The sequence below is a fragment of the Rhamphochromis sp. 'chilingali' genome (genome assembly GCF_963969265.1).
Source record: "Rhamphochromis sp. 'chilingali' genome assembly, chromosome: 2".
NCBI classification, from domain to species: Eukaryota; Metazoa; Chordata; class Actinopteri; order Cichliformes; family Cichlidae; genus Rhamphochromis; species Rhamphochromis sp. 'chilingali'.
Genome location: NC_137930.1, coordinates 17,041,038 through 17,063,950, shown reverse-complemented (window position 1 = coordinate 17,063,950; position 22,913 = coordinate 17,041,038). Strand labels below are relative to the sequence as shown.

Here is a 22,913-nt window from a genome sequence, read left to right as displayed (position 1 = left end):
AGATAAGCACACACTTCTGCAGGGTCTCATCCTCGCTTTGCGCTTGTGCATTGTGAACAAGAGTCTAAATAAGGGAGGAGGCTATGGTAACTGTGAAGAGTAGGTTTCTCTCACTGAATTAAACATATGTCAGACAGTCTAGTGCTACTTTAGACAGTAAGGGTTCCTGTCTCGTTGAGAATCTCTCGATTGTCATTATCTCATCATTAACCGAGAACATTCTTGGGAATATTCTGCATCTATAGCACTTTTGTAGGTCAGTATCGGTCATTATGCAAACTTCCTTTAAAATACCTCAATTTGGCTTCTGTTTTAGCCTTCATTTTCAATTAGGCAGGGATTTTTTCTTTTTTTATTTGCTTAACGGTCAGAAAAAAAATCTTTCTGTCCATATGACAACTGAGTGCACTGACTTCTTGAAAAGTCAAAGATTTCTAATGGCGCCTGGTGCTTAATTAGCGGTGACCTTTCAGCAACCTCATTACAACCAAACAGTGCTGGAGGGTCTGAAGATGTGTTGCCCTGTTGGACACTTTCCCTCTCAAGCCTCTCATTACTTTGACCTTGGAATCAGAGAGATGCTTTGCACAGTGCCCATGCTTAGCCCAGAATTGTGTCACGTGCATCTGATCAAAGCTTTCATTTCAGTGGCGTTTCAGTAATCTACTCCATGCAGTTCATGCTTTGCTGAATAAGAACCCTCTCTCCCTCCCCGTTACGCTTTCAGACGCTTTTTCTTCTTCTTATCTAATACAATCTTTCTCCCTAGTTGGATTTCCTCCTATTCATTCTCTGGGCTTTAAAGGGACATATCTGGTCTTTAAGTCTGATGTCACTAGCCGTGTCTGGGCCTAAACTCCGCTCCAGGTCCATATATCAAACGATCACTATGGCATTACTGAGAGTTGAAAAACTGTCTAAAGTCTTTCATCTTTAATAAAATGATCAGCGTTCTGCTCTACCAGGTGCAACAATTGAGTTTAACATCCAGGCATCCATGAAAACGGAATTTATGACATTTAACGGAGTTAGAAGTTAGCAGGGAGTTAGCTCGCTAGCTTCTATCTAAATACAATATAGCATGTCCTGACTGCGGGGTTTTGGAAACAAATTAAAACGTACAGCTCTGTTATCACTTCCAGCATAAATGAAGACAGAAAACTAAACAGCAGTGACGTTTGTAGGGTTACTGAAGTTGGGCTAGCTGGTATATAATGATGTGCTACGTGACCGCTAGCGACACAGCTATGTTAGCATAATATAAACATAATATAATATAATAATAATATGTTAATAATAATAATAATATAAAGTTAACGTGAGTGTTCTCGGTGGTCAGGAACAAATGTAATCGCATGGCAGGATGCTGTAAAAGGACCAAACTTCAACCAGGAGAACAACTGAGATAATCCATCCACAATACGAGGTTAGTCATTCATATACTGCTGCATGGGCTGGGCTGTAGTTACATCCTAAGGTTTGAAAAACTGAGCTTAAATAAATGATTAGTGGTAATAAAAGCCGAGGAAGGTCAACAGTGATCACTGACTGTTTTAGGAGCTTTTTGAGATTAAATAGAAGAAAATACAAAACATTAAACGTGTTAACAACACAAAAGCCATATTAAACGCAGACTACTTTAGGCCCGGAAGTAGGATTCGTCACGTCATCACTTAAAGACCGGATATCTGTATAATTATATAATAAATAATAAAGATCATTTTGGCAGCATAATCCAAAACTGACAGTTTACAGATATATGGTATGGTATGTGTCGGGGGGGGCACATGGGTGGAAAACGGGGTAAGCTACCCTAGAAGGATCCTAAATAAGAACAAATCAAGGTCAATTTTCAATAAATTTTCAAAGAGCTCACATTTCCTTTGAATGTACAAGTAAGAAGGACAATAGCTGCTGATATAACTGGAAATATTGTATATTAAAATAAACAATTAACAAAGTCCTTTACATTCATATACCCATATTGTATGGTAGTGAAGTTAAAAATTAAACTACAACAGTAGTATATTATAGTAAATTACATTTAAGCTCACTTTTAAAGCTCAGAGGAAGGGATTTTTTGGTCTTGCTTAATTTTGAAGTTAACAGTTTCAAACTTTGTAAAGCATAGTTTCAATCTGATTTGATTTTGAAGCTCAACTCACTAATTCCAAACTTCATAAATGTTGTGCTCAGAGCATTAAATGTCATTTCAAGCTGTATAAATTTAGAGCTTTTGATTGTTAAACTGTTTTGCTTAATTTACTTTTGAAATACCAAATCAAACCTGATAGCGTAAGTTAAAATCACAAGTTATCCATTTCAAAATTGATGTTACTTTGTGTCAGGGATAATTAAACTGAACATTGTCCAACAATATTGGGTGTCACATATCATTTCCATCACATGCTGTCATGCTGCCACACGATGTCATCTCCATTACAACACAAATTTCGGGGGAAAATGTTCGATAAATAACACAATTGAGAAAATTATATGTTGTAGTTGTGAAATTTTTGCAAGAGGGTATATGCAAACATATATAAATAAACTATAACCATAACTGCGCAATTTTTAGAATATGCTATCAGAAATTATATATTATTTAAATTAATTCATCAAAGGAAGTTTTTCTACACTATGTGGAAAAATGAAACATTAGGTATGTTAATTTCAGCACCTAATTTCAATGAGTTTCACAATTTTGGACTGCTTGTTAACCTGTATGTGACCTTTTAAACATCCTATTTAGCTTGTTAGAAAATTGCATCTTCCGCTGGAAAACCTTAAAGCATTATTCTTGTGTGAATACTCCGCACCCAGTGGATCTTCATGCCGTCTGTTGCCAGTCCTTCCTGTCAAGCTGGGGCTGCTCTGCTCATTTTGTTTTACCTGAGAGCACCTCTAAATATTAATGTGGTCTTCTCCTAGAATTACATCCTTGAAGGCCTGCCAAATCTCTCAGCATTTGTCTACCTGCCTCTTTTCCTCTCCTCCACCTTCCCTCTGTGTCTCCCTTCACCACTCTTGGCTCAGTCTTTTCCACCCCGAAGGTTAATTTCTGATGATATCAGATGTGATGGGTTGTTGGCTCTCATTCTTCTCTCTCATGATTTTATGACTCTAATCTTGCCACTTGAGCAAAATCCTTTCCTTTATTTTGCCCGGTGGATGGCATTTGGAAGTGTTTCGTTTCACAAAAGCGTGAGGTTGAAAGCAAACCCGAAATCTAATACTGACATCTATGTGAGGTGGATAAATTAATCTTATGTGACGCGAGCCAACATTAAAATCAGCATGACTTCAGAGATTTAAATTTGTTGTATCGCAGCGTTTTACCTGACCTTCTTATCAGTAAAAAAAATGAATCCCGTTTAAGTCGGATAAACAAGCGAGCTGTCTTGGCTGTGGCAGGGACCTCAGCAGCAATTTTGAAGATTTATGTTTGGCACTCTCATGGTTTGGGAAAAATACATCTGAAATGGTCCAAAAGGATAACATTCAGCCTCCTTGCACACTAACGCTGTCCTTGAAATACTCTGTGAAGTGAAGTGCTGTGAGTAAATCAAAGTAAATTTAAAAAATTAAACATCCTGAAAGAGCAAACAACCAAATGAAAACAAATCATTAGGCAAATAAACCAAAATTGTAATGGAATTGAAATTCACAGACAAAAAGGTGGAAATGAATAGAAAAACAAAACACCTTAAATGAAATAAATGAAAGCAATAATGAGCAGAATCACAGGTAGTCATCCTTTGCCTTAAGTGTTAATAAAACAATACATTCAGAAATCAGCAGAGGTTCTGCCACTGTAGTAGCATTTTTTTTTACCTCCTTTCCTTGTTAAGTGTTTAATATGTTATGACAAACCATGTCCTCCACATACAGTACACTTAAAGTGGTGCATGTTTAGTATAAAAAGTTGATGGTACAGAACATTTGGGATTTTACACAATGCATTTTTTTCTAAAAACACAGAGCTAAAATATAATGAGCATCACCCATGGCCGGCCTAACGCTGTGTGCATTCTAATGATGTTAGTTCTTCTGTTACAGTTCAGATCAGTTTGTGTGCCTCAAACCAGAGAACAGTAATCCTAATTAATCATATCCCTGAATAACCCGTTATCTACACTTGTGCCATCAAAGGCACTAATTCCCTACTGAATGGCAGTCAAACCTATGGCACCTTGCTTTCACTGCTAGCTCTGCTGACTTATAGGTGTGCTTGATCTTCAGCTGGATTTTAGTCAGAATGAATTAGTTGGGAAATGGCCTATTAATTTTAAGGTCACTGTCAGACAACTGAGTGTTGTATTTCTTGTCAAAAAAAGGCCACTTTTAATTTCAGCAGTTAGATAAGGAGAAGAAAATGCACGAATAGTCTTTTTTTTTTTGCTGATACTGCAATGAAAATGAAATTGCAAAGTGATATTTGATATCTGATATTCTATTTACATTTAATTAGGATAGGATTAGTTCATATAGGCTTAGTTGGTCAAAAATGTGTTAACAATAGCACCTCTGATATTGAAAGTTACTTCTTTATCCATGTGAATGCTAACATGTGCAATAAGATTACTATCAGTAATCACAGGCACATGTATTATTATAGCAGACATTTTGACATCCTTGTTCTGTCCTCTGTTTGGTCTGCATGAATTATTCTTTGAGCAAGTGCAATGTTTTATGCATCACATATCATATCAGGATCACATGGATCTTAATGGTAAAACACTGTCATGAAGTAAAGGAAATAAGCACAGAGCCAGCCAGTAATGAAGTGAAATAATTATTACCTATCTTAAGATTATAAATCCTTCTGTTTGTGTATCAGACAGTAACAGTATATGAGCTATGTATTCTTAATGCACTGCTGATTGCTACGGTTGCTTGGTTGAACTATAGCGGAGAGGTTATTTGGATAGGAAAACGCCATTAGTTTTAATGTTTTCAAGACTCACTGCCATGACTACATCACAGTACATCATTGTGACCTGCCAATTAGCTTTGCATCTCACCTGTTACATCAACCTTTGCCTGTCCTCATCTATTTAAAAAAAACATACCCAGTCATTAATAATAGTCATGATGAGAAAATGCATTGGGTGGAGGAAGAGCTTTGCGAAACAGACAGCAGTTTGCATTGGAAGAGCTCCAAATCAAGCTCGCTAGCAGTAGCTGAACCATACAATGCAAACATGCAATTAAACTGTTCAAGCTACATTATAAGCAACATGAGCAGACTCGTAGCAAAGTTAGTGTCTTACTGTGAGCTGTCACTAGCAGCAGCGGCAGGTACTCATTGTTTTTCAGAGATTTCAGCAGAGCTCAAATACAGAAGTGGAGATATTTGCAGTTATGGTGGCTTCATGTACGCAGTAGGAAAGACAACATAAGTAGACATTAACATGATATGAAGGAAATAAACAAAGAGATAAAATCTTTGGAGACAGTAATACATGCCATTATTACGTCTTGGTTTGATTGCTGGGTCGCACTTTGTGTTGGAGTTAGCCCTTCTTCCGGTTGGTTCAAAATGATGCTTTTTGATTGGGAACACATAAAAAGAAGAGCACATTACACATGTTCTGACTTTGCTCCACTGTCTGTGAACTTTAGAGTCCATTTCAAGTTCTTGTATTTGTTTGTAAATCCTTAAATGGTATAGCCCCGCCTTACCTCAGCTGCTTTACCCCTGCACTCCTGTCTGATCTCTCAGATCATCTCACTATTTGCTCCTACATACTCTGCACATTAGACGGTCACCTACGTTGGCCAATTTTAAAAATTGAAATTGTGTTATAGTTGTTTTTGTAGTTTTTTATGATGTTCAATTTTATTCAATTTTGTGTGTAGCACTTGTGCGGCATGGTATGGTAATCATGTAACACCACCTTTGTCATTTTACTGAAAATTACCAATAACATCCCAACATTTTGATATGGTAATTATAACTGAGAGCTACAAGTTGCAGTTCAAACTATTTACTAAAAAGTTAATAAATGATTAAATAACATGAAAAATGGGGAACAGGTTAGATAACTAATTAATCATCTGTTGACTGTCAGTAAATGTTAGAGAAGTAGTTTTTAATACACAGTTAAACATGCTTGACTTTTGTCAAATAATACTAAAATAATAAAAAATAATTATGAACAAATTTGGGGAAAAATATTAATTAATGTTACAGATACATTATTTAAACATGAGGTAAAAGTAAAAAATAATTGGTAGACAGATTCCAGTTTATTAGCATAAAATTAGATTAAATAACAATCTATGCAGTATTTGTTGTGTTGGATCAGAAAACTAGTGTTTCGTTATTTGACGACATGGTAGGTTTTTTTGTGTGTGTTTGTTTGTTTTTCCTGTCTGTTGAACATATAATATTAATCCTGCATGATCATTTGTTTAAACCTTTAAACTTCCTCTGCTTTCTTGCCTGTGTGTTTGTTATATTCGTTATATATACAGTTCCTGTTTTATCACACGTTATACTGAAACTGATAGCAAACCATTCTTAAATAGTTAAATTCTGTATTTGCATTTTGTTTTACTTGTACATCATTGAATACCACTTCAGTGGTATCCCATTAATTTTCCATCATGTGCATGGCAGTAGTACTTGCGATCAAGTTAGTCAGCAACCACTAACACACACCAGAGATTTAAACAAAAAATAAAAAGATGGTAATATCACAACTGGCTTTTATCTGTGCAATTTAGAAAGACCAGCTGATTTATATTATAATATTTTCACATTATGCAACAAGGTCACTTTTAATATTGCTTTTTGAAGCAGATAAAAAAAGACCAATTCCCACTTAAAACTGTTTTACTGCAGTATGAGATGCCCCTGATTGAGAAAGAGAATTTTAAAGTACACATATTTTGCAGCGGATTAGCATTTAATTATACGTTGTATTGGAACACTGCAATAAGACTCTTTTGCTCATCTCTGCCACTCAACAGCTCTGTTGGGCTGCCAGACTAACAGCATTGCCACCCGTCGTGATCCTTCATTCTATAGCTTTGTGTGTCAACTCTGCCTAATTAAATATGACCCTTGACCTTGAAATAGTAAGAAATATCCTCCCAGTTTACAACTTCATTTAGTGATGTCACGCTTCAGTGTCGAGTGTCATGGATTAGCAGTGTAATTCTTTTTTTTTTATGCTGTCATCCTACAAACCATTTATCGATTCTGCAGAGCCACATCTTCACACCTGCAGCCATGCTGAACCACCTCCATCTGCGGGCACCGCGAGACAACTTCCATTAAAGCCACAGAATTTAATTCAGTGAAAATGCTGGAGGTCTTGAATATGCGGCTCAGTGAGCTTTTGTCTATTCAGAAACCCATAAGACTCAAAGGAAACAATATGTATTAATAATATATTGCAAAATGTATCTATCTTCAAAGATGAAGCAAGTGACTCCTAGCAGCAGTAATGAGGGCGCTGTGGGCAAAGTGAACAAACATTCCCAAGATCATTATTCCCAAGTTAGACTCAGCCTGGGGAACGCTACCGTGTGTTTGTTGCTGAATAAATAGTACTACTGAAGTGTTCGTTCAGCTAAAGAATATTCTGTATTCACTCTCGAAATGCTTTTGAATATTGTTAAATCAGGCTCATGTGCACTTGTTCGATCGGTTAAAAGCAGGGTGTGTGTGTAAGGCTTCTTACCAAGCCTGAAAGATCTAGGACCATGTTAGCCCCCACGTTTCAGACCATATCTCATTTGATCTAGAGGCAGTCGGAACATCCAAAAATATGAGTGTGTAAGGGGAAAAGATTTTCCACTTTCCAGTTCCAGTATAACCAGAGAACATGTATTAATTAGCATACATTTTTAAAGCGTCCACATGCCATCTTCCTGTTTATGATAAATAATATCAAGTTTCTAGAACAACTGACTGATTCGAATTTGCAAGAGGAAAGTTTTCAAACAGGCAAAGCAATGTCAGAGGTGTGACAGTTAATCATAAAATTCTTTTGCTTTTGTGTCCCACCAAATGTCACAGTTGGCTCGGAGGGAGCAGCAAGTCAGAGAGTTCAGCGCACACCTGTCTCTGTTTTTCTCCCTCCACTCCTATCTTTTGATGACAAGGGGAGAACCAACGATAGCAAGCCCTTTGTATTCCCTAAGAGGAGACGACAGCAAGCTTTTTCACTAGACGCGTGTTCGCAAACCCTTCAACCAGCCTAGCCTCTGATGGCAAAGGGCAGAAGAACTGTCCTTGTGGCTATGGAAATAACCGCTCCTCTTCGAGCGTCCACTCCCACCCCCAACATCCACAATCTCTGTAGAATAAAACTGCTTGACAGGAAGAATAAGGAAAAGACAGCGATGGAGTAAAAGAAAGACAACATGAGGGAGGGGTTGAGTTATCGTGGGAGGGTTAGAGGAGGAGGAGGAGGAGGAGATGGAAGAGTGCTGCTCCTTTTCTCCTTTTTCTACTGAAACAGTCTCAGGAGCTGCCCCCCAGCAACAGAGGGAGAAAAGCATGATGAATAATTAACTTCGAGAAATGTCACAAACGGCAGAGAGAAGTGTAATCATTCCTCTGTTGGGTTTAGAGATCTGGGGGGTTTTTTAAATTCTTTTTCTTTTATGCCCCGTAGAGCTGCGTGCACGGCACTGAGACTCTGAGAGCAGGACTTTAACCCTAAAAGCATCAAATACATTCCCCTACACATTTTTCAAATAAAAGGAAATAAATCATTAATATTTAGCCCTTTTAGCAAGTATCACAAAGGCATCTCACAGAGGTCTTCTGCATTTTTAATCAAACCATTGATGTCAGTCTCATTAGCTCTAAAATCACATTTAGGGAGCGAGAGCCTCTGATGGTAATGGTTTAATCAATGTCAGGAAGGCTTGAGCTTTGCTTCCTTTTAGTTTGGGAGAAGCGGAACATGCCCTCTCAGAATGATGTTACACCCCGGCCTAGGCAACCGGGGTGCAACGTAGAAAAATAAAGATAAAGAAAGTAAAACCACGAAGGCTCTCCACCAAAATCCCAAAACAAAAATATCCCATAACGAAAGTATTTACAACAAACTATTTACAACGGGGGAGATCGCGCCCATGACACACTGAAACACAGGGTTTAAATACATAGAGGGAGCAATCAGGGAATGGACAACAGGAGGGAAACACAGCTGGGGCAAATCAGAACTGACGAGACAAGAAAGCGTAAACTGAAAACACTGAGATAAGACAGACTTTCAAAGTAAAGCAGGAAACACATTACAGTCACGCCTAAAACAAAACACTGACAACACCGAATCGTAACAGTTCCCCCCACCCAAAAATCAAACATTTAACACCAAGTGAAAAGTTTGATCCAGACAGATGAAGCCGATGAAGGCTGGAGCGGTCCCACTGACCCTCCAGCAGACGACGAAGGCTGGAGCAGTCCCACGGACCCTCCAGCGAAGGCGGATGAAGGCTGGAGCGGTCCCACGGACCCTCCAGCGACGACAAAGGCTGGGGCGGTCCCACGGACCCTCCCCTCAGCGAAGGCAGACGAAGCTGATGAAGGCTGGAGCGGTCCCACTGACCCTCCAGCAGACGACGAAGGCTGGAGCGGTCCCTCGGACCCTCCAGCAGAAGCGGATGAAGGCTGGAGCGGTCACTTGGACGCTCCAGCGAAGGCGGATGAGCAGCTCACCAGCTGCACACATGGACACGCAGCCCGCCAGCTGCACACACGGACACGCAGCCCACCAGCTGCAGAAGGCTGGAGCGGTCCCTCGGATCCTCCAGCGAAGGCGGACGAAGGCTGAAGCGGTCCCTCCAACGGACCCTCCAGCGAAGACGGACGAAGGCTGATGAAGGCTGGAGCGGTCCCACTGACCCTCCAGCAGACGACGAAGGCTGGAGCGGTCCCTCGGACCCTCCCGCGGAGACGGACGGCTAAAGCGAAGGCAGATGAAACTGATGAAGGCTGGAGCGGTCCCACTGACCCTCCAGCAGACGACGAAGGCTGGAGCGGTCCCTCGGACCCTCCAGCGAAGGCGGATGAAGGCTGGAGTGGTCCCACGGACCCTCCAGCGAAGGCGAATGAAGGCTGGAGCGGTCCCACGGACCCTCCAGCAGACGACAAAGGCTGGGGCGGTCCCCGGACCCCCCAGCGAAGGCAATCCCGGACGAGCCCCCATATGTTACACCCCGGCCTAGGCAACCGGGGTGCAACGTAGAAAAATAAAGATAAAGAAAGTAAAACCACGAAGGCTCTCCACCAAAATCCCAAAACAAAAATATCCCATAACGAAAGTATTTACAACAAACTATTTACAACGGGGGAGATCGCGCCCATGACACACTGAAACACAGGGTTTAAATACATAGAGGGAGCAATCAGGGAATGGACAACAGGAGGGAAACACAGCTGGGGCAAATCAGAACTGACGAGACAAGAAAGCGTAAACTGAAAACACTGAGATAAGACAGACTTTCAAAGTAAAGCAGGAAACACATTACAGTCACGCCTAAAACAAAACACTGACAACACCGAATCGTAACAATGAATAAAAGATTTAAAAAAAAAGACAAATTATTGTCTTCATGTTCTAAACAAGCTAAATTTGTCCTATATCCCAGAAACCTGTTGTGAAAATGAGTTATAGATTACCATGACCTAGTTTAATGAGGTATTGCGGGTTATATATATCATTTCTATTGTCATTTTCATACATTTATCGCCAAAGAGGATCGATAGCTGGCTTCCATATTTGTGTGTTTTAAGTTTAACGTTGGTCTGCTTTTCATATATTTAGCAGAGAAGACTCTTTCTCTTCTGTTTACCTGATGTGCAGTCAGCTGGATGAAGATGTTTAAGGCGCAGAACTTTTTAGCTTTGCAACTTTGTTGGTAAAGACATTGTGAAAAAGAAATAAGGACATCGATAATTGAAAAGCAAAGAACGCTTATAGATTGTTCTTCCATCATTGTGCAATCAGGCACACTCTAAATGAGATTCCCTGTCAGTAAACACATTGATTGTTCAAAATAAGAGGATTTTGCCAGTATTATTTGTCCTCTTTTCATTACACAGAGTAATTATCCCTATACGGGTAGTTTTGTATAATGTAGAGATCCATCTTATGAAGAAAGGTTAAGGAACATTGCTACTCATTTATATTGTGTTTGAAGCGCTGGATAGCATTAGTAGGAGGGGGTAGATTACCTCACCAGGACATTTTTCTAGCATCATAGAAGCTGGTATCGATGTCCTTGCTTTGTTGGTGATGGCGATACTTTCAGTAAGCTCACATTCATTTCTGATATGCAGGAATGTTTGATTTAAACATTTATAGTAAAAGGAATCAAAACTTGATGTTATCCAAGGTGGCCTTGAAAGGGCTGTAACTTTTGAAAACACCAGCAAATAGGAAAAATGCTGCAAAAGTTCACAAAAAAAAAACCAAATCACAAAACACTGTATTTGTGGTTTTTTGGGGGGGAAAGACAATAACGTGTCTCACAACCGTGACAAGCTAATAGTAAACGCCTAATAGCAAATATGTGTCTACAGTAATAAATAAATCATGATTAAAACATACATTACCTTGCTTCTTTTTCTGTCTCACAACAGCAAAGAATCCTCTGCTTCTTTTAAACGTGTCTTGGTGCTTAAATCCTTTTCATGCGTTGTTTCTCTCATTTCTACAGCTGTTCCGTCACATTAATGTCTCCCCAAAAACACTTCCATTGTGTCCATTGGTTTTTTTTCTACTTCTGATGTCTCTTAAAGTTTTGTTGTTGTTTTTTTTTGGTTTTTTTTGTGTCTTTTACTGTTTCTGTTGTCTTTCATTAAACTTCCTGTTTGCTTTTCCAGCATCTTTCTGTTTGCTGCTTTTTTCTTAAGTTGCAGTGCATCTCACCTCTCAGGGACAACGTAGTACAGGAGCTTTCTATGAAACCTCACTAACAGGACTAACCAGTCTACCCTACCTTGTTATTGGTGTTTGAAGTAGGAGAAAGTTCCACATTGGACTTATAGTATAACTAGTGTAATTTCTTTTTCATGACTACATCATCCAGTTTGTCTAATGTTTTCTGACGTACCAGAACATTTTTGAATTTCTTTTCCCAGCCAACTCTGTTCAGTAGCGCAAAACCAAGAGTGTACTAACAGACAGCTTGTGTTCTGTTTGTAATTTGAAATGTTTTATATTTAAATAGAATAGTTGTCAGTCTGTCAGTCCACCACTTTAGTCCAAACTGAAATCTCTCAGCAACTATCAGATGGGTAGCCATGAAATTGGTACACATTTCAATAATGCCCAGAGGCTGAACCCTACTGAATCTTGATCTCCTATGTTCTTCTAGAACTGCTATCATATCTGTCCAGTACTCTGTTTTGTGACCAATTAGGACAAAGATACAACTTCCCTCACACCCTTGGGTGACAGCTGTACATCCACAGACAGTATGGCTGCGTGACATAGAAACATATAACTGCTGATTAGTGATACCTGAGTGACTTGGGTTAGGTGCCCAGCAGGCAGCCTGTCACTCAAAGTGACCGCATCTCTAATAATGCAAAACTTTAAGACTTAAAATTTGGGGTTTTGGAGGGGTGTAGCCTATCCCAACTGTCATAGGGCAAAAAGAGGGATACATTCTGGATGGGTGAGAGAAAACCATTCACGCTCTCATTCATTCTCATATCCACACCTAGATTTACCATTTAATCTAACAGATATGTGGGAGAAAGCCAGAATCCCTGGAGAAAACCCACACAGCGAAAACATGCAAAATCCACAGAGAAAGGAGCTTAGCCTGCATGTGCATTTAAAACTAGGACACTCTTGCTGTGCAGCAACCGCTATAGCTGCAAACAGATGAGCTCGGAAGCATCATCCTTTGTGGAGGTGACTTTAGCAGAAAATGTTTGTACTATGTTAACATGTGAGTCTACGGAAGAGCAGGTCGCCTATGGTCAGTTGAGCAACTGCAGTTTTTTGGCATTAGCTTCATTTTTCAGCCTCACAGGCTTCCACAATGTAGCACTACCAACCTTGACCTCACCGATCTCATTCCGCTTCTATACAAGAAAAGCAATTCAAATCTAAATATTTTACTGGCTCTGAAATAAAATCATTTTGTATCTTTTCTCTTTTTTTGGCATTGTTATAGAAAACCACATTTATTTTCAGCTATTTGTACTGAAGATCTAATTATTGCATTTCCCATGTATATATACATGGGTTTAGTCTCTGGTCAGTTGTAACATTTTAATATTAACGGGCTGCAGAAAGGATACAGTACATCAAAATAGATAATGATATGCCACTATAGCTAGAACAAAGGGAACAAAGAAAGCATGCCCTAATTGCTCGTGTGAAGCGCGCAGGAGGACAGGAGGACAAGTTTTCTGACTGCCTCCTTTGCTTCTCTTAAATGGCAAATCAGCGAGAAGAGAGAGAATCACTGCCCCAGCAGAGCAATCAGCATGTTAATACTGAAGCAAAACACCTCAAAATCCTCCCATGTACCAGAATCCATTTTTAAATAACCTAACAATAACATTTAATTAACAGAGAGAGTTACACCTGAGCATTTAGATTTTAACCAAAGAAGTCTCTGTTGTTATTTCACTTGTCTTCCTCTTTAATTATTCTGAATTGGAGTCTTGCTGAGATTCTCTGGGGCTTTAATTAGGGACTGAATTAAAGTTATGTAAATACAGTTGGAAGCCGTAGAGTCTTTAAATAGAGTTGTGTTGCATCTGGCATTCCCCCCACCTGAAAGAGAAAACATCCTAAGTCTTTCTTTTGAAGTTTGTCAAATCACTCTGGGGTACTTTTCCCTTAGGTGTTTGTGTGGATTGATACTTTTTCTCAAAGGGTTATGACACAAAAAATATTTCTGTGAATGTGCCGGGTTTTTCTGTCTGAAGGCATGTAGAAAACAATTAATGTGTGTCGCGTTCTCGCTGTGTTTTTACTGCTGTGTAATCCCGAGCATTTGTATACTCGTATAAAACTTTTAACTATTCACTGGAAACCCGCACGCATGATGTTACCTGCCTATGACTGTATTAATAACTGATTCTCCAGCTCCAATTTGCTGATCTACTGTGAAAATGAAAAGAACGGGATCAACCTCCCATTGGGCTAGATTAAATCCAAACTAAGTGCCTGGGCCCAGACTGCGAGCTTCTGTCTCTGAATAATAATGGGTTCTTTCAGCTGTGTTTGTCATCAAATTAGCCCTCTACTTCAGTCGAGGCACTCTCAGAGAGCAATTCTCGACAGCGATGGAATTCAAATTAGGCCGAGTCAGTTTGAGGTTTGTAAGCTTTAAAAAGGAGAATGAGTTTCATTTGTGGAGGTGATGATTGCCGTAGGAGGTAAAATGACAGTGTTTAGGTTCATAAAAACAAACAAAAAAAACATCTTCCTTCCTCTGGTGAAGTACCTTTAATGGTGATTTTGAGTCATGTTACGGGACAGACAGTAAAACAAACCCTAAACCAGAAATTGTAGCCTGCAGCATGCTCCACATGCGCTAAATCCAACTCTTATTCCAAACCATAAAGCCTTTGAAGCTCTTCCATCGGTGCATGCACTCATTTCAATTTTTTTTCCTCTCTCTTTTTATTCTCTCACATAAACACTAACAGTACAGAGTGCACTTATAAGCATAGCGGAGGATGTTTTACAAACTCTTGAGGCAAAGTTCACTTTTGTTTGTCTTCCTGCCTTGTATTTGGTATTAAGAGGACCTAGACAGAGTTCTTCCTGCTTCTCTGTGCCTGACACTGTGTAACTTGTAGCTTTGATCAGCTCAGGAGAGGAAAACCTGCACTGGGAAGCGCCATCACTACAACGCAGCAGGGAGGACACATAGAGCAGGAGGGGGCAAGGAAGAAGCAACCCTGTTTTCCCTCTGGCACTTTCTGTCTTGCATACGTTCGTTTAAGGGTTTAGCGATAATTAAAAGATCCATCCGGGGGATCGAGAGAACGATGACAGGCATGAATCTAAAACAGCTGAAAGGGTTGAACATGGACTGTGAGTTTATAAAGAGGTCTTTGGAATATGTCTTGGATATGAAAGCAATACACAAACTTAGAACATATTGACAACTTAAGATTTTCTTGAAACTGAAAATGCTTTTTGGATGCTATTTTTAATTTGCAAAGAATTTCCAATCTAGTACATTTCTTCCTTTTGGTTCTGAGCCTTAATGAGCTGGGACTTCACACGTCAGTAAAATCAGACTTAATCTGCGCCTCATGCCCAGTTACACGTATTGATCTGATTCTTGCTTTAGATAAAATTGTGTTCATAATAGCAGCTTATTTTTTGTTAATACCTCCCTCACTTTCTTTTTTGAATATCACAGATCTGATAAGAATTGAAATGATTGCGTCCCTGACATCTGAGAGTTTAAATAGTGTTTTATTAGTGCATTTGGAACAAATGTAAAGCAAATTACAGTCATGTGAAAAGGACTCTATGCTGGCCTGTGAAAATGTAATTACACCCCATGATTTAACAGCTTCTAGAACTGCATTTGGTAACGACACCTTGACATTCATTTACTGTATGACTCTATCAGTCTCTCGTTGTGGAGGAATTTTGTATCACTCTGCTTCACATCATTTCAGTCCACTGAGGTTTGCTGCTGGTTTGGTTTGAGGTCTGGACTTTGACTGGGTCATTGTGACACCTTGATTCCTTTCTTTTGTAGATTTGCTGTTGTGCTTGGGATAATTGTCCTGTTGCATGACCTAATTTGCCACAGTGTGAGTCTTGACTCACATGTGAGTCTCGAATACCTCACTGACTGCAGACTGTCCAGGTCAAGTGGCAGCGAAAAAAACCCAAATCAGCACCCTTCCATCACCATGCTTGACAGTTAGGCTACGTTCACACTGCAGGCGAAAGCGCATCAAATTTTTTGACCCTATGCGACCCATATCCGATCATGGTATGACAGTGTGAACGGCACAAATCCGATATTTTCAAATCCGATCTGGGTCACTTTCGTATTTGGTACTGAATCCGATACATATCCGATGTTTCAGAAAGCGACTGCTGTGTGAACGGTCATGTTGCATTAAATCCATCTTTTACGTCACTGACACAAGACAGACGCTAATTATCAGCGCCGGAGAAGCGCCAGATAGGACATTGCGAACGCTTCCTGGCCATCCGGTGAACCTGCTGGGAAGACAACGTTGGAGAAATGTTAACGTTTTATTTGTACTGCATAATCTGCAGATTCTGACAGAAATCTGCAACTATCCTTTGAAGCACCGCTCCTCTCTAAAACAGCAATAAGGATCATTAGTAGGTTATTTACATCATTATGTAATAACTTAAAGCAAAAATTGGGAAACGTGAAGTCCGAAGTCTTTATATTAAGGGCCATCAGTCAAACGATATTGTTTGCTCTGGATCTAAACAGAGCGCGTTGTGTGTGACATCTTCTTTTGCGCATGCGGGCCGCTTTGAGCGTTCACACTGGAGCGCGTTTGCTGTCGCATTTTATTTGTAGCGTGAACGAGCAGACAAAAAGATCGGATTTGATCAAAATATCGGAATTGAGCATTAAGACCTGCAGTGTGAACGTAGCCTTATTATGAGGTGTTTGTGCTGATGTGTTGTGTTTGGTTTTTGCCAAACTGGGAGCTGTGTATCATGACCAGACCACAGACCTCTCCACTTTGGCCCGTCCAAAGGAAAAGTCTTGCTGAGCCTTGGTTGTTCAGTCTTCATATAATTGTCCTGACATGAACTTTAACATTTAAAATGTCAACTGAGGCCTGTAGAGTCTGCAATGTAGCTTAATGATTTTTTCCAGTTTCTCTGGGACAGTCAGTCCTTGGAAGATTGGCAGCATCAACACATACGTGAATGCTACAGATCAATTAATCAAGTGCACTTGAGTATCAGCACTTGATTAACTGATCTTGATTAATTCCTATGATAGCAGTAAAGGTGTGCTTAGTTTTTCTCACAGCATCTTGTGAAAAAGTACTTCTAAAAACAACTGTGGGTGAGCCCAGGATTTACAAATCTGTATTTTTCTATCATCCAGGGAGCAGCGATGTTGTGAAATTTGCATTTAATAATGCATCCTTTGATGATGAAATGATAGGTTTATGGCTGAGTATGCTTGTTGTCCAAGACAGCAAGGGGAAATAATCTAGAAATTGACTTACGGGACATTGGTACCCTCTTCTTTTGAAGAAAGACGATCTTCTCCTCTTAAAGTAAGACACTGTCCCGGATAAGGCTGCCCAGCCTTGCAAGCACATGATAAAATACAAAACGCAGCCTGTCTGCTTTGAGAAATCCAGGACATCGCCACCTTATCTGGGAGCCTTCAAAATAATGTCAACTGGTAATCAATAGACTTTGGTGATTCAAATGGCTTAAAACCCATACTGAAAAGTCAACATGCTAAACATAAACACGGTTCTTATAAATAAACCAATATTATCTTGTGATACACGAACATGATTAATACAATTTTGAACTACACTTGAAGCGGGGTCAGTGTCTGGTGCCATTCATTCAAGAGGAGAAACGCTGATGGATTCAATAGATTCAGCTGGGTTCTCTAACCTCCAAGCATTCAGCAGTGTGAGCAGTCCACACCCACACAAAAGAAACTCTAATCTTGTTTTGGAAAGAAACCCTACACATGCAGGGAGAGACTCTAAATGGGACAAAAACCATGTTACAGCTTATTTCCAGAAAATGTATGGCATTGAGAGGCTGCTGAAATAGCTTTATATTGCTTGCTGAGAATAACGGCAGTACTTGGTAATGGATTATTTTGGTCTGTGTCTCGCTCTTTTTTCTCCCTGCAGGGCTAAAGCAGATCCATGCCCTGTCCATCCAGGGGAACTATGAGCTACGTATCGACCTGGAGGACTTTGAAAATAACACAGCGTACGCCCAGTACGGCACCTTCGGAGTGGGCCTCTTCTCGGTGGACGCCGATGATGACGGATACCCTTTGACTGTGGGAGACTATTCAGGCAATGCAGGTATGTGCTGTGTACTCAGTGAACTCATTAAGGCTTTTCTTGGAAGACATACTGTGCACTCTGATTAGTATACACCATATTTGTTTTGCACATATTATTTTTTTCCCCTTCGTTCAACCTAATGGCAAACACAGCAGTGTGCGAAAGTCCAGCCAACGCCCCTCGTATTCTGCATTCCAGCAAATATAACTGTGCATTATTTTTGCAGTGCAGTAGACGTGTCCACTTGTTAAGCTTTGCAGAGAGTGCTCAGAGTGAGGGACTGCTAGTGTCTGTTTCTCTGCTCACTCATCATGAGATTCAAGCCAGCTACCTGTCACCTTGATTAAATTACTGCCAATTAATTGCCGTGCTTGACCTGCAGCGTAAACAAAAAAGCTGCCATTGAAATGAAGAAGCAATTTAAAGAAGCTTTGGGGAGCAGTGCTTTGAGAACAGACAGAGAGAGAATGGGGACAGATATGAGAGCGGGGAGGAGAGTAGTCGATAAGAAGGAGGGCGACTGGAGGAAACTGGGATGGGAGAACTAGGGGGACAGGTGTGGGAGAAAAAGAGGTAAATAAAAATGAGGATAGAGATATTTAAGGGACAGAGAAGGCAATGAAGCGAAGGAGGAAGAGAAAAATGGGTTGTATGTATGATGGGGATGGGGGGGTGTTCCTCCAGCTATGGCTCTGCTAAAATTCCTGTAAAACTCCAGGCCTGTCCTCTTCAAAGCCTGACCTTGAACTCGTTTGCCTGCTGGACATTTGAATCCAGTCAAATTATGGCTACTCCAACTCTCTCGGGATAGTCACACTCTCACGTCAGCTTCCCCCACAGCAGCTCTACTGTTATTATTAGTAGTATTTTCCATAGCTCTGGCTGCTTTTGATCAGCAGACAGGTGCTCGTTTCTACTGGGAGCAGCTGGATCTTAATGGGCATCAGAGGAGGCTGCCGGCCCCCAAACCACCCAAGTGGCATCCTCTGCCTTGTAAATGAGCCTGTTTTTGCGCCCCTCCCCCACCCTTCCCCTTTTCTTCCTAGCTCTGGACATCATTGTACTGTTGACACCAGTAAGCATTTTTTTTCCCTTGTTCTACTCCCCCACTATCTAATTTCTCCTAACATCAAGCGGCACACAACGTGAATATCAGACATGCCTGTCAAATTATTTTTCCTACCGAGCGGTTACCATAGTAATGCCAAATAGCAAGTGGAGCAGGGCAAAGTGAGAGGGTAAGAAGCTGTGCGGCCACATCCTGGGAAATTAAGGGCTGTTTGATGCCCTGACGAGCTGTTAGGCTTCACCTGATGACTGGTGAGCACTCTTTCATTCTGCTCACCACTTTATCCCTCTATCCATTTCTAGTCACAGTGTGAAGCCTGCTTTTTTTCCAAAAAAAAAAAAAATTTGAAGGGGCAAAGAGTGGAGGAAATGTATGGGGAGTTTATTGAACATTATGAGCTCTTTCAACATCCATTTGCAGGAAACTTTTGGTCTACCGCAGCATCTGCAAGGGCGTTACTTTCATTTTCCTGGTGAATTTACAGCAGCGGCTCGCAAAACAGTTGTCAGTGTGAGAGGATTTGCCAGTAATAAATCTTTAAATAGTCAGAGCAATATTTTCAGCTGTGTGGATCAGATTGACCTTTCAGACCACTATTAGGTCCACTTAGGTGATGCAACTTGGCTGCGCCACATCCCTGCAGTGGTCTTTCATCACTGCCATAATCACAATGAGAGGTTATGGGAAAGAATGCCCTCTTATAGAATAAGTACGCTTTTAAAGCTCTTTGAAGCTGTTACAAAAGTTACATTATTATACTAAATTTCTTAAAGTGGACAAAATACCCTGACTTAGCAAAAGACTGAGGGGCAAGATGTAGGGGTAAACACACACCACATAAACAAACACAAAGTCATAACCGGAATGAGGGCACAGAGGGCAAGGGGATGTGAAAACACTCAGACCTCGAGGGAGGGAAGAACAATATGGCCGTACCTAAAACCATGACATCAACATATGTGAGACAGACCATTTAGTATGTCTCATGTATCATCTGAAAGATTTGTATCCATTAACAACCTAATGAAATAATGAAATCATTTGGGGAGTGTTATTAAAAGGTCGCCACAGAACCTTTGAGTAACTGCCTACAAAGCCGTCTGACCTACTGCTTCAGCTAATGACAAGAAATACTCAGGAGGACACTGGAGCTGTATTTTTATTCCTTTATCTCTTTCTCTCTACAAAACAAAAAAAAGAATAATTGGAAAGTTATGAGGTCTTTTGAAGTTAATCGCTTGTGTATATGTCTAATTACAGGTTTCTAAACCAAGAATGTTCTGATGAAAGATGTAAAGGAGATAGCTATTATTTCAGTAACACTTAATAATATATACTTTACTAAGAGAGTAAATCCCGATGGAATTCAATGGAATTTCACTTTCATTTATTTGAACAAAAATGCAATTATATTTACCTACAAACACAAACAAGTTCGGTTTTTGCAGGAAACAAAGACATAATTGTAATGTAAGTAAATTTAAGTACTATGTGGGTAATTTTGAGTTGATTTCACTTCTATGGTCATTTAGCAATGAAATCAGATTAATTATGTCACATCATAAATATGGTATACGTTTTGGGCCACGGGCCATAATATGGAGGGTTTTTTTTATTAAGAATTAATTAAGAAAAAACAGGTCCCATTAAAATATGGGGTCTCGTGACATAATGATGGGGAGAAACCCTTTTTTAACAATGACTGTTCAAACATCCTCGTGTCCTGTAAAATATCTGATAGTTAGGCAAAGTTTTGCCACCACATAATACAGTCCGTGTTCCAAAAGGTACAGTGTGCTTACAATGTACGATGGAAAAAGTGGCTGTGGGGGTGGCTGTAGCTCAGGCGGTAGAGCAGGATCAGTCATCTACTGATTGGAAGGTTGGTGGTTTGATTCCCGGTTTCCCCTCGTCTGCATGCCAAATATCCTTGGACAAGATACTAACCCCAAGTTGCTCTCTGATGCATCCATCGGAGTGTGAATGTTAGTTAGAAAGCACTAAGAAAATTGTGCTTGTGCTTATGGGTGAATGCACTAGTTGTGTGAAGCGCTTTAAGTGCTCAGAAGAGTAGAAAAGCGTTAGATGAGAACCAGTCCATTTACCCAAAATGTTCTTTGTTTTTCCCACAAAATTACCAAGAAATGATGCAGTACGGAAAATGTTCTAACTGTGCGATTTGGATCGCGTTTCTTGTAAAATACCCAGAACTTAAATTTACTTACAGTCTAATTGTTCCTCTGTTCCTTCTAAAAACCTGATTTGTCACCGCATTATTCTAGTATTTCTACTTTTAAGTATTTGTAGGCAAGTATAATTAAACTGTAATTTAGTTTAAAAGGCAGTTTAAATTTCATTTAATTACAGTTGAATTACACTCTTAGATGCAGAACATATTTTTATGAAGTTACAGATTCATCTATGTTGTTTTATTCATTAACTTCAGTTATACGACTATTTTGTGTGTACTGACACATTCAAATTTAATTGCCGTTCTTTTCTTTTTTTTAGGTGATTCTCTGTTGAAGCACAATGGAATGAAGTTCACCACCAAAGACAAAGATAACGACCACTCGGAGAATAACTGCGCCTCCTTCTACCATGGCGCGTGGTGGTACCGAAACTGCCACACCTCCAACCTTAACGGCCAGTACCTGCGCGGTCAGCACACCTCCTATGCCGATGGCATTGAGTGGTCCTCCTGGACTGGCTGGCAGTACTCCCTCAAATTCTCCGAGATTAAGATACGCCCGACCCGCGACCCAGAGAATAAATGAAACTGACACGAGAAGGAAAAAAAAAAAAGAAGAAGAAAATTTTCAAACATTATAAACCACAGTTTCTGACAGCTTGATGGAGTTACTTGTCTCGATATTGTTTATTCACTAAAACGTGCATCTTTGACTTTAGTTGACTCTGCTGTTTTCTCGTGATGTCTCTCTTCCATTTTTTTGCTCCTCTTCCTCGCTCACTCAGCTACTAGTCACCCTGGCTACCTTAATCCTTCCCGTGGTCCCATTCTTTGAGAAATTAAATAACCCGGACGCTCTTATTTTTGAACGTTTAGTTCACAAAAACAGCTTACCAGAGCCCTGAACCAACAACAGTCCACTGCTCCGGGTCTGTCAATGTGGTCCAGCCCCCCTCTGAAGTAAAATGGGTCCCCTGACATCAACCTGACCTAACCTGTGCTGACATGGCACTCAGTTCCACTGCCCACTCCTGTAAAATATGTGAAGACAACCCCCGTTCACAAAACATGAAGACAGAATATGGAAATTATTCAACCCCGCAAACCCCACCCCCACCCTCTGCAAAGAAACTCTCAAGTTTTACCAGGGAGAAGGGGACAGGGCAGTGGTGCACTACGTCACATTTACATCTTTGATCTGTCCGAATGAGCCCCGGCAGGGAAAGTGGCGAGAAGTATGGGCGCTCCGATAATGAGAGCGAGACGGAGAAAATGAGGAAACAATTTGACAGGAGCTAAATTGGTGGAAGGAATGGGGGGGGCAGAGTGAATCAAACTGGGGAGATGAAGTAGGTGAAGAAGAAGAGGTGCAAGAAAAGGATGGGGGGGGAAAGAAGAGACAGTGGAGGATGTCATTCATCTGACTTGGACCATTAGGGAGCATATTGGGCACTTTGTCTGATCTGCCTGCCAGCTGAGTACTGGCCAACTGATGCAGCACTCACAGATGGTAACCCAGCACTTTGTGTGTGTGTGTGTGTGTGTGCGTGTAAGAGAGAGAGAGAGAATGTGTGTGCCTGAGACAGAGAGAGACAGACAGAGTTCTCTAACACTATCAATTTCCTGTCACGGGTTCAGTA

The 22,913-nt window shown here is 40.4% G+C and overlaps 1 protein-coding gene across 2 annotated transcripts in view; it reads left to right on the top strand.

Annotated features, from left to right (window-relative positions):
- Nucleotides 1-21,863, top strand: part of fibcd1b (fibrinogen C domain containing 1b) — a 124,946-nt gene extending 103,083 nt beyond the window's left edge. For both annotated transcript variants that reach the window (XM_080874887.1, XM_080874886.1), the window contains 2 exons: nucleotides 17,852-18,031; nucleotides 21,594-21,863. In XM_080874887.1, the coding sequence (XP_080731013.1) occupies nucleotides 17,852-18,031; nucleotides 21,594-21,859 (446 nt within the window). In that variant the 3' untranslated portion in view covers nucleotides 21,860-21,863. The remainder of the gene's footprint in view (nucleotides 1-17,851; nucleotides 18,032-21,593) is intronic.
- Nucleotides 21,864-22,913: the final 1,050 nt, after the last annotated feature.